The sequence below is a fragment of the Truncatella angustata genome (genome assembly GCF_020726525.1).
Source record: "Truncatella angustata strain MPI-SDFR-AT-0073 chromosome Unknown BKA67scaffold_7, whole genome shotgun sequence".
Taxonomy (NCBI): Eukaryota; Fungi; Ascomycota; class Sordariomycetes; order Amphisphaeriales; family Sporocadaceae; genus Truncatella; species Truncatella angustata.
Window position 1 is genome coordinate 1,317,052 of NW_025763387.1, and position 15,398 is coordinate 1,332,449.

Here is a 15,398-nt window from a genome sequence, read left to right on the forward strand (position 1 = left end):
ATCAGAGAAGAAACCTCAGGCAACTTCTTCAATGCGATTGACGGTGCTACTATACCTTTGTGATTCTGGGTACGGGAAGTCGTCGAAGTCTCAGTTGAGACAGGACATTCTCACAACCCAACTTCAGGTTAACATGAAGGCACATTTCTCAATGAATTTCACTTAGTATACAGAAAGTGAACGTCGACCGCTTTTAAACGATACCGACCTTGAAGGATAGACGATGTTTGCAAGTTAAGCTATGCACTTTTCATCATACAAGATGGCCACTCCTGTAATAATGGTGGATTGTTTTCACCGGCGAAGGTCGACGTGTAAGCCACTTATCTGATTGGTTGATTCAATATAAGGTCCACCGCCTACGTCATGTTGGCCGGCAACGAACTCCATCTTCATGGTCGTCACAGACGTCACACTTGAGTGCGACGCCCCAAGCATGCTTTGCGTGCCTCCTCTACTTGGGTATAAATCTGTTTCCCAGCTCATCCTGACTGGCTTGTGCTCCTTTCTGCGTGCCAAGTAAAATCCATTAGTTAAAACACACAACCACATCTACTCTGAACACCAAACCCACCAACTACCTATCTAACATACCACACAAAATGTCGAGCATCGGTCAAGATATCAAGTCCGCAATCAAGGGCGTCCACGGCGCCGGCGAGGCACTCCGCGGCTCCGTCAACGGGGCGGCCGATTCGGCTCTCGACACGGACGCCAAGCACCCGGCGGCGCAGCAGAGCCAGCTGAAAAACGAGAGCATCAGGCAGAAGGGCAAGGCCGATATGTCTAGCGCCGACAGCATGATCGCCAGACACGAGGCCAAGCACCACGGCACGGGCGCACCTGCGCAGACCCAGCCTGTTGAGGGGGCACATGCTTTTGACGGGACTGGCGCTACCGGTGCCGGTGGTACCGGGACGCGAACCGGCACTTACTAAAGTGTTTGGGTCTGGCCGAGACGGCAATAGAGAGACGACGGGAGGCAAGGAAGGGATACCCAGGCGAGAGTTTCATGCCTCACTTTCCTTAGTGTACCTACGATACCATATGGTCAGACCTGAAGGTGTGACCTAAATTTACGAAATAACGAGGCCCGCATTACTACGAAATGTTGTGGGAGTGATTTCCAATCTTTCTAATTTCCCGACATCTCAATGCTTAATGTGCATCTCTTGTGAACACCCGCTCTCATGCAACATACCCAAGATAGAACATAGGTTTTATGCCAAAATACGCCAGCCCTGATTCGACAACCTCCTTAAAACGCCTAAATGAAACCCCTCTCTGGGTATTATCAACCTGCAGTGAAGCCTACTGCATAAACGCCAGGTAGGCGAATAGGTCTTCCGACATGTGAGCATGCCACCCACTATACACTTACTGAGGAACGCCAATCTCGTAACCGATCATGACCTCTGTGGACGTCCCTTCCCAACCACGCGTTCCAGCAGTCGATATCATATACCGACTGGTGGCATCGATATATAGACTAGATATAACACCTGCTCTAGGGGGTCCAGGAACGATCAAGAAGGGAGGTGGCGAATGTTTGGAGGTTTTCTCATCAGATCTCAGGTCGTACAGCCGGAGAATGTCATGCGAAGCACATATAAGATGACGGCCGTTTGGCATAGGTCGCACGCAGCTGACGGCGCCACTACCATTGGGAAATTTGAATGTGCGTTCTGGCTGCCATCCTTTGTGACCGCCACGAGCCTTCTCCACGCTGAACTCCTCGACTGTGCCATTTCGTCGACCAACATAGATCCAGTTCCCATCGGGCGACCAGCAAGCACCCATGCACCATGGCGGTACACCAATGCGATTGCCAATGCGTGCCACTGGGCTGGGAACCCGCCGATCCCATATTTTTATGGGACCATCTATGGACGCCGATAAAAAGGTGGAATCGGAGGTTTGAGACGTATCGTAGTGCGTCGGCGGTGGTTCTGCAAAAACCGCGGACGGAGATTCAGGGGCAGGAGCCGAGTCGAAAAAGACCGAAGGAGATTGGGGTGCGCCTTGTTGTGTAGCATCTTGCTCGGTGAACTCGGTGGCCTGCTCTGATGGCTGCGTCGCGTCAAAGCTGTTCTCAACAAGAGCATCACCAACAGTCATTGTCTCGTTAGTGGCGAAATCACCATTTGTAGTTGAGTCATTCGGGGCATCGTTGGATGGCCCGTCCACATTTGGCACTGACATGTCGAAATCTGGCAGAGTGGTTTCAGCGGCTGGTGGTTCCGTGTTTGGATCCTGGGCAGAGTCTTGCGCCATAGCTCGTGAGAACTCGTTGTCGTCATCTCCGCCAAAATTATCGCCAAAGAGATCGTCACCAGCTCCAGGGCTGCCACCAAAAAGGCTATCATGAGCAGGACTGCCTTGCGCATCCAAGCCGTCACCATCACCGCCGCTGTTCGAGGCATTGTTATCGTCCCCAAAGTTGTTGTCGGCAGCTCGGTCGATATCTCCGTTGATGCCACCGTTTACGCCATCGAGCGAAAAGTCAAAGTCCCCACCAGCAGCAGGGGCGGCATTGTTGGAGAAGAATGTATCACCAAGAAGATCTTCTTCGGCAGCCTCGGGTGGAATTGGCATTCCACTCATTGGCCTCGTCTCTAAAGCGGAGATCTGGCCGCCACTGCCATCGAATTGGCGCCTGACGTCCCCCGTGTTCAGATCCCAGTCGAATATGTTCTTGTCCCAACTTCCGCTCAAGACGCTTTTCTCGTCCGCTGAGAGATTCAGGACGCTTACAGCATTGGTATGCTTTTGCAAGCACGTGATTCTCTTGCCCTCGTCATGCCGGACGCTCTGCAAATTGATGCCACCACTCTCGAGGCCGGAAAGCAGCCACAGGGCCTGCGAATGCACAGCGAGCGAATACACCGGGCTCAAGACGAGATCCTCGGTTCTCTGGGGCGGAGAGTGTGGCTCGGCATTTTCCCAATATGACAAGAGAACGCCAGCTTTGGTGACAGATTCTACAAAAGGGTGTCTTTGCGCCACGGTCAGGAGCTGCTTCCCGTTGATGGTGTCCGGGCCGTGGTACTTTCTTATATAGCCGTCCGAGCCGCCTGTCATCCAGTAGCGCAGATCGGGGGTGATCGATACCGCGTTGATGCTTGTGGCCATTGGCGCAGCCATGGTGGGCACGATATCGTAAGTGTTCGCATTGAGATACTCGGGCCGTACGGATGGCAGCCATCGCGGCGTCGCAGGCGGTGCAGGTGTCGCTGATGTCCGCGTCAAGATTGGTTGCGATGTCGATGCGTCGTTGTTTGCATCATGACTGCTGTTGTTGTGCTGATCCTGGGTTTCGTTCTCGTCTTCATCGTCATTATCGCCGTCGTCGTCGTCGTCGCCGTCATTGTCGTCCTCGTCTTCTTGCTGGTCGTTGTCTTCTGGTTCTGGCTCTTCCGCATCGGGCATCAACTCGTCTTCTTGTTCCTCAGAACTGGCGTTGGAGTCCCTGTCGAAGTCGTCCATATTTGCGAGCCGACTGATGCAGCACAGGCAAGCCCGAGGATGGCAATTAATGTGCACGCGAAGAGACAAACAAACACCTTGATATGATATCCGTCAATAGCCCATGGTTATGCTTGGGCAGTTCTGCAGCGTTGACGTGGGGATTCGGCCTTCGTAGAGCTCCTCTTGCCGTCGCAAGTCGCAGTCGACGCGTTGCAGCAGCTGCAGCTCGCGACTTTGTCTCTGATAGTGGGGTCGTCTTGGGCTATCGCCGCTGTAAAGCAGCTTGTAAGTTACATGCACACCCGTACGCGTTTCTGCGCCGAATTTCTCTTGCACAGCAGTCACCCAGAAGCAGCAATATCTTCAGACGGCATGACTGGCAAACAAGCGCATATTCCGACTTGGATTGTGCGAACTGAATTGCAATTCGGCCAAAGCCCAGAGCAAGCGACTCGCAAGCTGTCTGTGAACGGTCGCCCGCCTGGACTGAGGTTAGACTGGCTACGAGCGGGGCGAAGCGATGAAATGCCCGTAGCACTGACCGACCAGTGCTCTGATTAATTCGTCCGGTTCCTCGGTTCCAAAACAACACAACGCCCGGGAATAGTACATGAGTTACACAGATAGTCGGTCGGACAGGGCCCCCGCTCGGCATGGAATCAACAACAAGTGGGCAACGCGAACGTCACGACTTTTGCCATGCAGACTAAACACGCCGAATTCCCTCTGGCCCTTGTCCGACCCAACATGGCTTCCGAGTCCAGGCAAACTAAGAATTTTGGCCCTCAACCTTTTCCTTAGACGATTACGGAGCATTTGTCCGGCAACAATCTTCATGGCTCGGTGATCACCTGCTGGTTGGCCGATGATGTCTACCTACATGATGATCGCCTTGCGCACATTCCATCTCTACCGGTAGAATACTTGGACCGCACAAGCCGGAGGTTGACTCCGGAGTGTCAGTGGGTCTGCATGTGCAGGTTTGACAAGCTCTTCCAAATGCGAGACAGATCTCGAACTACTCAACTTGGTCATGTACGTTATATGCAACCAAGGTAGATTGCATTACCCCGGACGAAGTGGATGGACCAGGAAAAATATACTACCGAAAATTGCAGCAGTCCGATGTGTATCGCAACTATCACAGAATGCGCCTTTGTATAGCCCTGCCAAGAAGAGCCGCAAGCCGCAAGGCACAGCAACATTAAAGTTTTAACGAGCAGATGCGGATCAGATGTATGCGCCTACTAATCATGCAATGAACGGTTCATCGGATCGTCGTCCTGGCTTGCCTGGGTAGATCCCGGGCTTTGTGCTATTATGACGAGTACATAGATCTCAACTACCCTGGGCCCGGTTGCCACATGCATGCGGGTAACGTAGGGATCACACTTGTGTAGCACTCTGCCCAAAGTCAACACATCATTGAGTTTGGTTTTTCTCCATAGCTGAGGCGATTCTTATTTGTCTTTCCCATGCTCCGAATTTGGCCTTCTGTAATTATGACGAGATACAGTCAAAGATGTTGACTGCAGCGCGACTTTACAAACCCACTGCACCATGACAGGTGGGTGGTATATAACTGGGGTTCCAACTGCGTCGAGGGTATAATAAGGATGCGTGTCACCGGTAGAAAGCATTGTTCTTCTACTCACTCAAGAAAGCATCTCGCAGCACAATCACAATGGCATTCTCGAAGGTTTTTATCGGCACCAGCCTTTTGGCGCTTTCCTTGCGATCATTCGCGGCACCTGTCGAGCCAGAGCTTGAGGCCCGTGTCTACTCCGAGGCCACAACCACCTTCACATCGACTCCCACGGCCACCGCATCACAGGTCCCTGTCACCGATGTGACTTCGCATGGCTCGTACACGGGTACACCCACAACCACTGGTGCATTGTCGACTTCCGTTTTGGCAGCATCTATCCCAGCTCTACCACCGGCTGAGTACAAGTTCCAGTACCCAGCTGATGGCAAGCTTCATGCTCCTCAGCCAGCCCCTTACACACCTGCCGGTGGTCTGGGTACCAATGGTTCGGCTCCGGTCTACCGACCCCAGAGTGACTTCGACTACGAGTCGCTCGCCCTCGCCCTGTACCAGGAATGGATTGAGCTCGACTTGTTCCACTGGGGTCTCGCTACCTTCAGCACGGAGGAGTTTGAGGCCGCTGGTTTGACTGCTGAGGACCGCTTCCTTCTCGAGTTCATGGCAGACCAAGAGGTTGGCCACGCTACTCTGTTAACCAATATCTTGGGTGCCGAGGCTCCTGTTCAGTGTACCTACAACTACCCCGTTTCCAATGTGCGCGAGTACTTGGATTTCTGCCAGAAGTTGACCCGCTTTGGCGAGTCTGGTGTCTATGGCTTTTTGCCTCACCTCGACTCTCGCGAGAGTGCTCAGCTTCTGCTGCAGTCCATCACTACCGAGGCTCGTCAACAGATGATCTTCCGTCAGTTCCAGGGCCTGTTCCCCATGCCCGTCTGGTTCGAAGTTGGAGTGCCTCAATCTTGGGCTTGGTCTCTGCTTGCTCCGTACATCTCTTCTTGCCCTGCCAACCAGACCCGCCTGGCATGGCAAAATTTCCCAGCTCTGCATATCCTGAACCAACCCAACCCTGCTCGCATCAACGGCTCCAACGTCTGGAACGAGACCACCGGCGGCTACACTAACACTTTGTCTACTGCCGACATTGAGGATGGTGACTCCTGCATCAACGCCACCGAGGTTGGTGTCAACTGCAGCCCGGCCATCACACGTAACCGTACCCAGCCCCTGTCCTACCCCGGCCGCAAGGTTTTCCTGTCCTGGGACGCACCCGGTCAGGCCATCGGACCCAATAACAGTTACGTTACCAGCACCTCTGCTGCTTCCCCTGCCTTCGCCGCCTGGGTCACGCAGTTGAATGTTACCTACAGCCCTCTGCAGGATGTCACCAGCACCGGTGGTTGGACCATCCAGCCCAACGTTAGCACCTTTGAGGGCGATCCCGCCATCAACGGCACCATCTTCCTTGTCATCACTGATGAGGATCTCTATGTAACTCCCTTCAATATCACCCAGCTTAACCCTCACGTCTACGCTATTGGTCTTTACCAGTCCGGCTAAACGTGCCTGTTGAGGAACAAATGATGAACGATACCCTTGAAGACTGATGGTGGGAGGCGAAATGTGGTTTTGAGACTATGTATTCATAATGATACTATTCATGATAATGACCCGAGTTACGAGTTTATGGCAGACAGTCAAATGCTATTACACTCCTACAAGTTTCATTCTTGACATGCATATATGTGAAGTTTACAATGTAGGGTGTCTATTCCTGAGCTTCCACTCTCAACTGTGGTGCGAAGTTATTTGTGCGACCAATCGTAGGAATATGACGCCTAATCCTCGAATCGTAATGTGAACACATCAACATTTGACACATACTTACTTAAGATTGCCAAGTGACTTTACACCGCTTGGCAGTCCGGATACATTTACCAATACATTTACCAATACATTTACCAATACGATATGAGAGTAGTTCCGCGAGAATATGTTACAGACACAACGTGAGCTTTGTATTTTGGGTCCTAATCATGATTTCGGTTAGGTAAGTATTTAGGAAATAAGTGCAAACAGCAGGAATATTATTCACATGTGTACAGAAAATCGAGAGTAGGAGCAAACTGTGTTGATTGTGAAGATTGCTGAAGTCGGAGGCCCGCCCAAGCCCAGGAGTGACTAGAGCCAACTCCCCCCTCCGTGACCGTTAGTATGATCTGTGATGGCTATGTATGTTGATACATGAATTCTTCATGTTTGTGCCCCGAAAGTCCCCCCTTGGCATTGCCTAGTTTTATCTATATCCAATCCGTCCTCCGCCTTTTCCCTTGTCCTTTTCCTCCGCCAATGCCTCATCCCATTGCAGAGCTTGTATGTATGGAGCTTGCGTTGCTCAGATTGATGACTGTGAAGTTTCGCTCGAAGAATGAGGTAAGTGAATGTGGGAAGCCCATGTTGTTGTTTGAGGTAAATGAGGGTAGACTGCAACAAGTAACCATTGGAAGGGTTGACATGTGATACCTTGTCGATCGATATCAGTGTGATTGTTGATGGTAGATGATAAGCAGAAGTCAAGATGAGCGGAATGTGGGAAGTCATGTGCTTGAAAGCTGTGCGGGAGAGGTGGTACAGCTTTGGGAAGATTGTATTCACGTTTCAGTAGCTGACTGGCCCGAATGTGATGTAATGGAGAGGATGTAAGGATGTCCCTCTGTGAGAAGAAACACCTCTTTGAATAGACTCCCGGGGTCTCAGCAGGGTTACTGATTGCACGAAAATCAGAATTGACCAATGATGATTCTAGCCAATGGAAAAGAGAAGAAATCAGCAGCAACAGAAAATCAGTTGAATAAACCAATCAGGGAGCTGCAAAAAAGGGACGCACCTAGCACTAACTCGATTCGGCGTTGTTGATGCGCTGATGGAACTGCTTTGCAAATCATGCAGAACCAAAATCGGTGGTCTTTCATTGGCTCTTTCAGATTTCCTGTCAGATCAGTGCCCATGTTCCTGCAAGGCACCCAAGATACGTACCCTAATTATAACTTGATTTGAATCAGTCTTTAGAAGTACCTAAGTACTCTGACTTAATGCAGGCAACATTGCTGTTCGCACAGTCCATCGATACCTCGACATTTGAGAGGTACCCCAACGGCTGGTCGTGCAGCAACAGATCTCTAGGCCTGTTTTCTTATGGCATTCGTCACGAGCGACCTGCCTTCATGGGTACAGGTGGTCTCTTAAAGGATGGCATATCTTAGACAGAATTGTAGTCGTTAATTCCAAAGCACGGTAAAAGTTAGGTTTGTGGCACCGCAAAGATATGTTTAGAATAGAGTCTATGAAGAATGTCGTGTTGTTTGTTTACCCATTCCCTTCCTAGGTCCTTATGCCTCTGTGCTCGAGTGAATCTGTCATATGTCAGCTCTTTTGCCCTTTTTCTAAAATTTTCTCTATCCCGGCTCTTTCTTTATTGAACAGGTACTAAGTCCCCTTTGGCATAATAAACCCGGAGATAGTCATAACTCAATCAAAGTATTCGGTAGCGGTCCGAATCGCGGTCTGCATCACCCCAGATCTTGGCGCAAGCCACGCACATGCTGCGAACACGCCATACCTTTCCGGTACTGCCAGAAGAATACCAGGGTTGGTAATGGCTACTTAATGTATATATGACTTGCCAGACTTGATTTGAAGCTGGAAGCCAAAGGGAGACAGTACTGACACAAAGCAGGAAACCACAACATCCAGCCCAAAATGACCCTCACAAGGTGTGATCGAGCTCGAGCAACGGTAGAATCTAGCTTTCTGTGGACCTCGATGACAAAGATGAAACGCAATATAATGCCACAACCACGCTATACCTGGTCCCGACGCGTACATCTTCACATCCATGCTTGCTGGCTACATGACCCTAATATCCCACTCTCGCCCTTTGAGCTGATTATTATGGGCGTCATCCTATATCGACTCAACAGCTTTGAAAATCGATCGCTCTCCGAAACCGACCAGACCGCTAGACCTGGCGGCTGACTATCCCCGCGACCCACGACGACTTCCAGCGGCACAGTAGATTGAAAACATAAATCTTGTGCGCATGGCCATAGCGCGTACGGGCACCATAGTCTTTGTGGGTGGAGATGAGCTCAGTATACTGGCGGACAGATTACCTCGGAGGTGGGTGCACTTCTTCTGTGCGACCTTGTGAACAATGAAGATACAGCAGGGGGTGAAATGTTTCCTATGGCCATAGTTTTTCTGAAGACTCTGGCCGTTGATAGGAGGCGCCACACAGGTCTACCACAGTGGTCAAACGTCAGAGCCACAGGGGCAAGGACTTTCGTATATTAGGTGACCACGAGTTCTACATTGGCGATGAGATAACGCATACAAGATTATGAAAGCTTTGTTTGAACGGCATGCAGACACATGCAACCTGGGTGTAGAAGGGCCAATCATGAAACTACTTGGATCGAGTATCCCAATAATAAATGGCAAGGATTGTGGGGCTGACGCGTGGAATGAATAACCCAAGAGAGACTTGTATACGGTATCTTCGCCTTGGAGGAGACTGGACAAGGAATGGTGCCGATTGTGTTCATGTCAGTCCTAAAACTCACTGTGAACTGGCACCTATTCCGCGAGTTCAATGTCTCGCTGGGCTAGGCAGAACCTGCTTCAGTATCCATCAACATTCGCAAGACAACTGGGACGCCATAGTATGAAACGCCATTAAAACATTTATTTTGTAGTCTAGAGACCCGACTTGTGCGAACAAGGGTGACTACTGCAACCAAATGCGATAGGGCTTTACAGCTCAGGTGTCCACCATCCAGTACGTATGCACAGAATTGAGCCTCGTTCACAATGAAAAGAGTATGAAACCTGGTATTGCTTCACCAACATGCCCTATTGCTGCTGCGGATAGGGCGATGTCATGATCATGAAAGGATGAGGCGAATGCAAGCCTTGCACTGGCGCGGTTATAACGATGAATAGTAAATCGGATTATATACTAAGTTAGAAATATTTACAGGGATTTTAGAATATGTTCAAAACACACTGCCTTCACCGGTCCTAGTATTGCTACTACCCTACCATTATATACACTGGGAGTAGTAATCGTTCATGACCGTACATGTACCTAAAAAGATTAGTGACTACTTGGTGGAGGCAGGAGAATCATTATCAATCACATACCAGAAGCGCAGGTGGTTGAGCCAGTGTATAAAGATCCGCCGCATTGTCCATAGAGAGCAACGCTTGAACTGCTAGAGCTGGAAGTAGCCTTAGTAGCAGTAGCCGCTGCCTTGGCGGTGCTAGTTTTTGTCACCAGTGTAGTTACAGCCTTGCTGGTAGTAGTGGCCGTGACAGCCGCAGCAATAGTCGTCTTCGCAGAAGAAACAGACTTGGTGGCAGAGCTGGAAGATGCTACTGAGTTGGAGTTGGAGCTCGAGCTATCAGACGAGGCCAAGTTGGCAGGGCCGGCATTGGCCACGACGGTGCTGGCGACTTCACTGGCGGCGATGGGCTCAACAAGGTATTTGGTGACCTTGGAAAACGCTGTTAGAGCACTGGATGATTTTAGAGATGGAAGGGTGCCGCTGTCCGAGGACACCGAGTTGAGGATGCAGCTACGGCCAAGGACTGATGAGCAAGCACTAGCGGCGGAAGAGTCTGGGACGGTGTAGAAGGTGCTGACTGTGGCCGCTTGATCAGTGACAGGTGTGTTAACGGCACTGAAAACGTTTCCTTCGAGAAGGGCAGATGCGCCCTCATAAGCGTCGAAGGCGTGGCCCTTCATATTGGAGAAGTAGTTGTTGGTCGCGTGGAAAGTACCTGTAACGCCGTCTTGACCAAGCTTGGGGGCGCGACCGGACACGTCGTGGAAGTAGTTCTTGTCGAGAGTGACCTGGTCACCATCGGCGATGAACATCATCGTCCAGTAGTGGTTATCGTTGCATGTAGCAGAGGTAGTGGTAATACCGTCGAATTCGTTGTTTGAAATTGTGATTCTTGAGCCATCATAGTGAGCGACTATGAACATGCGGCCGACGAGCGAAAATTTGCAGTGGTCAACCCACACGCCATCGTTGTTACCTTGGAAGTCGAGAGCATCACCTCCCCAGACGTATTCGGGATTGATCTGATACACGCATTAGCTTTATTTTATTCTTTCCGCGGCCAGAACCCATCGAACAAAGCAAGACTGAGACATAGAAGCGTGTCTGCTTGACCTCTGGATGGAATGAGGATATTGATTATTTCTTGATTACTTACGTCGGTGAATTCGATGCCCTGGATGATGACATTGCTAGCACCACTAGCCAAGGACAAGCCCTTACCCTTCAAGACACCCTTGCCGTTACTACTGATGATACTCTTGTTACTGCCGACAGACAGAGCGGTTGTTCCAGCGGCATCGTATGTAATCGAGCTGACGGAAACAATATCACTGGAGGCAGTGCAAGAAAGTGTTCCAACGTACAGCTGTCCGCCATTGGCGACGGTACAGCTCTTTCGAGAACAACCGGAGCTAGAGGTCGTTGTACCCGTAAAGTCGTACTCTTCGTCGATGAGGATGACGCGGGCAGTACTGTCAGAGAGCCACTCCGCAAGCTGAGCAGCGTCGGAAGGGGCAGCTGCAGTAGCTGATCCACCACCAGTGACTCCTGTCGCGAATCCGTACGCGGTCCCCGAGACAGATTGGGCTGCGACAGCGGACGCTGCGGCCAAAGCAAACAATGGAGAAAAAATCATGATGAGTATGTCGTTGATTCTAAATGGTTCGAATAGATTAAAGAAAGATCAAGTGTTCAGACCAGCCGACGATGATGTTGATGTAGAGCGAATGACAAAAATGAATGTGATGAGAGTCGAGGGCCTGCACGGTTTGGAATGTTAGAGACTAAGCTGCATCTTCACACTGGATTCAAGAGTCTTTATATAATACCGCCGGCGCTGCGATCGTTTCGCCAAGCCGGTTAACCGCCCCGCGGATATAGTTCAGGAGCTGATTGCCTATTTGCTCGTTTGCCGTGTCGCCAAGCTTCTGCATCTCAACAACATTCCCTAGGAGGAGCCTGACCACGATTTTATACAAGCACGCGCTTCGAGAGTTAGTAGCATTTTTTCTATTATGGTTAATCTCTAACTTTGCCTCAATTAATTTGCTCCCATCCTCTGCATTCTGGTAAGCCCAGCGCCATGGTGCTGTAACACGCAAATGCCTGTGAGGCTTTCCTCCAACGAATTCAGTTCAGGAATGTGGGAGGTTACAGGGCGCGACTCGGATATTCAGGGTCATTGTTTCTGCCAAGAGATCCACTACATGTTTAAATGAAACAATGCGGCTCTTGACTGTATGTGGGGTTCGAAGCCGTTAGCCGTCGTAGTTAGCGGTAAACGTGCCTGATCCCCGAGATGCTAACTGGTTTCCTCCCAGTGGGTTTGGCATCCCAAAGCCGCTCATTTCCGCATATGCAGGATTGTCTCATCAGAAACGTATTGCCTCGTAGTATCCCACCCGGAATATTGTGGCTTGGTGACACCTCAGAATTCAACCCCATTAATTCCTCAGCGCACGGTTTCCAGGTAATGGCGATCTTAACGACTGCCGGTATCCAAGCTGTGAGCCTGAATGGTGGAAGCTTCGAGTGTGCTGTATACCAAGTCGTTATACATACGGCATTTCCCTATTGGTGAAATGTGTAGAAAAAGGCCACTTAAAAACTTCCCAGATACGTTTTATATAATAGAAGATGGAATCTAGGAGGCGGCAATTCAGACCACATAAGCCGATAGGTACCTTCCACAGTACGCGCATAGACTCACAGTCTAATTTTACTGTCGCTTAGACTAGGTGGCCGGTCTTCGAGCTTGGTGCCCCAATTTGACTCTTCGCTGCCGAGCGTGATTTCCAACGTCCACCCTCGTGAGAACAATTCATGCCCGATCCAATTCTTCGACCATGGCTCCCCATTTACTGTCACATTCTGGATATAAATGTTCACATAGCTTGGATCAAACCCGGCCGTCCTGATCGTTGTGGTGTTCCCCGTAACGCCGTTCTTTATATTGACCTCCTGAAAAAATGGTGCCGATATCAGGTATACATTTTGTCCAGCAATAGGGAAAAGGCCTAACATGCCGAAGACCACGAAAGCTCCCATCGAGCCACTGTCGTCGTTGCCAGGCAGTCCTCCATTTGTGTTGTTGAAATAAGAGGGGATATAGGTATGCAAACGTTTTGTAGATAAGGCGGGACGGCCAGCGTAGTGGTAAAGATATACGGTGCTGAATACAGGCTCATTAGAGATATCGGCGAGGCCAGAGGTATGAAAAAAGTCAAGACGGGAGATGAAAGCCTCGTCGCCACCCATAAGGCTGATGAGCGAAGATATTTGTTGAGGTACGATGCTACCATCGGTTAATTAACCGCATAGTCTTCAGATTTTGTTGATTACTTACAACTGATATTGCCAAACACTTGCCTCGAAGGTTTCCGAAGGATTCGTAGTTAATGAGCAAAAGTCTGCAAGGGCGGAACACGCGATTGGATCTTGGTATCCCCAAGTTCCATTCAGATATTTGGGTTGGAAGAATCCTGTGAAGCCAGAATCATTGCCTTTAACCACGGACGTCTGGTCTTCTTTCCATAGGTTTCGCCAATTTGTACTCCGCTGGATATACTTTTCATATAAGTCTGCTCTCCCGAGGCCCTCGGCGAGGATAGCCAGGCAGTAGTCGTTGTACGAGTACTCCAACGTTCTTGAGATACTCCTTGAGTTTGTGCCGAAGCCAATAGGATCGTAGTCGAGGTATGGAATATAACCTAGGCCTTTCCAGCTCTGCAGCCCTCCACGTCCATGGTACGACCATTCTAATGGCTCAACCTCAGCATCCTGTACAATTGCATTCAAAGCCAAGTTCCAGTCAATGCCCGTTAAATTCTTGACGTAAGCATCTACCAGAACGATGTCGGCATTAGATCCGCCTTGCGTCCAGCCATTGCAAAGAGACATGTGGCAATCAGGAAGCCAGCCCTCATGTTGGTAGATATCAAGTAAGCTGTTCACCATCTGGGCCTGTGCTACCGGATCGATGATCGTGAGTAACGGATGCTGTACTCGGAAAGCATCCCATAGACAGTAATAGGAGTCGAAATACGGAATCCCACTGTCCCATTTCGGATTTTCGCCCGTGTAGTTTTGGGGATTAATCATGGACCGATAAATGCCACTCCAGAAGCTCGTCTGCAAATCATCACTAGCACCACCCGAGTTGATAGTGATCGGGCTCAACTGTTCAATCCATACCTCTTCCGTCTCCGTCACTAAGCTGTCAAAGTCGTTGACGGGATCAAGGGCCTCGGTCTCAGCACGTGAGCATGCTTGCTCCGCACTGACGAAGCTGGTACCCATCCTCGCCAAAATTGTGTCGTTGCTAAGGTCCTCAAACCGCACCCATGCTCCAGCCTCTGCATAGAACAAGTTGAAGCCTCGAGTCACGTATAGCTGTTTTGGATCGGACCCTGCTCGATTGTTTACCCATACTCCGTTATCGTGGATCTCCCCGCCAAAGAAGTCCACGCAGAAGTGCATCATATAAGAACCTGCACCGAAGCTTGGCAGAAACGTTCCATTGCCCATCATTCTTCCACTAATGGCATCGACACTGACCGATGCATTCTGCCGACTCTGCCACAGATCTGTCAGATCGAGTAGCACTAAAGGGTGATCCGCATCATGGCCGCTTGGAAACTGGAACCGATACAAGGCGGCATGGTTACTCGAGGTCATCTCCGTCTTGATGCCATTTCCAAGCTCAATTGCGAAGTATCCAGGTCTCGCAATAATGCTGTCGGCCGCATAAGGTGTGGCTCGGTCTCCAATCCTGAACTGACAGCTGTCGACCTCGTCGCTCGGGCAGATTTGCGGAAATAAGGGGAAGTTTCCCAGGCTGGGATTACCGCCCGTGCCAGAGTCGTGCACTGAACTAAAGCCGGTAATGTTTGATCCATCTGTTGCGAAGCCGCCCGTGTTGGCGCCATCTACGTTAGCCACGGGCTTTGCAAGGCCATAAGGTCGCGTTGCACCTGCGAAGACATTGCCGCCATTTGTGCTGCCTATCAAGGGATTTATGTATTGCAGAACGTCGGCTGTACCGTCGACCGGGGCCACCATTACGGACAGGAGCAGCCAAGCGGTTATAGTGAGTGGAGTACCCCGGATTCCGATTGTCAGCGCCATTTTTAGGGCTGCGCTCCACTGTTAAGACGGCCTCGTAGAAGGGATCAATATCCAACGATTGGGCAAAGTAAAGGTCTTGAGATTGCAGGTCTTACATGAAGTTATACTCAGCCATCCCAGGGTACGAGAAA

At 50.4% G+C, this 15,398-nt stretch overlaps 5 protein-coding genes across 5 annotated transcripts; 2 read left to right on the plus strand and 3 right to left on the minus strand.

Annotated features, from left to right (window-relative positions):
* The first annotated feature begins 389 nt into the window (after positions 1–389).
* Positions 390–1,112, plus strand: BKA67DRAFT_575459 (uncharacterized protein). The gene has a single exon (XM_046103502.1). It carries the CDS (start codon positions 603–605, stop codon positions 936–938), a length of 336 nt encoding a protein of 111 aa, XP_045955154.1. The 5' UTR covers positions 390–602; the 3' UTR covers positions 939–1,112.
* A 265-nt stretch (positions 1,113–1,377) lies between these two features.
* BKA67DRAFT_661608 (WD40-repeat-containing domain protein) lies at positions 1,378–3,486 on the minus strand (the record flags this gene model as incomplete). Its single annotated transcript, XM_046107844.1, has 1 exon — positions 1,378–3,486. The coding sequence occupies one exon, from the start codon at positions 3,484–3,486 to the stop codon at positions 1,378–1,380; it is 2,109 nt and encodes a 702-aa protein (XP_045955155.1).
* Positions 3,487–5,152: 1,666 nt separating this feature from the next.
* Positions 5,153–6,574, plus strand: BKA67DRAFT_594142 (ferritin-like domain-containing protein; the record flags this gene model as incomplete). The annotated part of the gene is made up of 2 exons (XM_046105022.1): positions 5,153–5,167; positions 5,234–6,574. 2 exons carry the CDS (start codon positions 5,153–5,155, stop codon positions 6,572–6,574), a joined length of 1,356 nt encoding a protein of 451 aa, XP_045955156.1.
* A 3,542-nt stretch (positions 6,575–10,116) lies between these two features.
* On the minus strand, positions 10,117–11,776 carry BKA67DRAFT_594143 (pectin lyase fold/virulence factor; the record flags this gene model as incomplete). Its single annotated transcript, XM_046105023.1, has 3 exons — positions 10,117–10,160; positions 10,217–11,162; positions 11,297–11,776. The coding sequence occupies 3 exons, from the start codon at positions 11,774–11,776 to the stop codon at positions 10,117–10,119; spliced, it is 1,470 nt and encodes a 489-aa protein (XP_045955157.1).
* A 1,070-nt stretch (positions 11,777–12,846) lies between these two features.
* On the minus strand, positions 12,847–15,201 carry BKA67DRAFT_523160 (family 92 glycosyl hydrolase; the record flags this gene model as incomplete). The annotated part of the gene is made up of 2 exons (XM_046098441.1): positions 12,847–13,435; positions 13,487–15,201. 2 exons carry the CDS (start codon positions 15,199–15,201, stop codon positions 12,847–12,849), a joined length of 2,304 nt encoding a protein of 767 aa, XP_045955158.1.
* Between the last annotated feature and the right edge of the window lie 197 nt (positions 15,202–15,398).

What these genes read in the sequence shown, in the direction of transcription:
- BKA67DRAFT_575459 (XM_046103502.1), top strand. Translation starts at nt 603, where the DNA reads ATGTCGAGCATCGGTCAAGATATCAAGTCCGCAATCAAGGGCGTCCAC.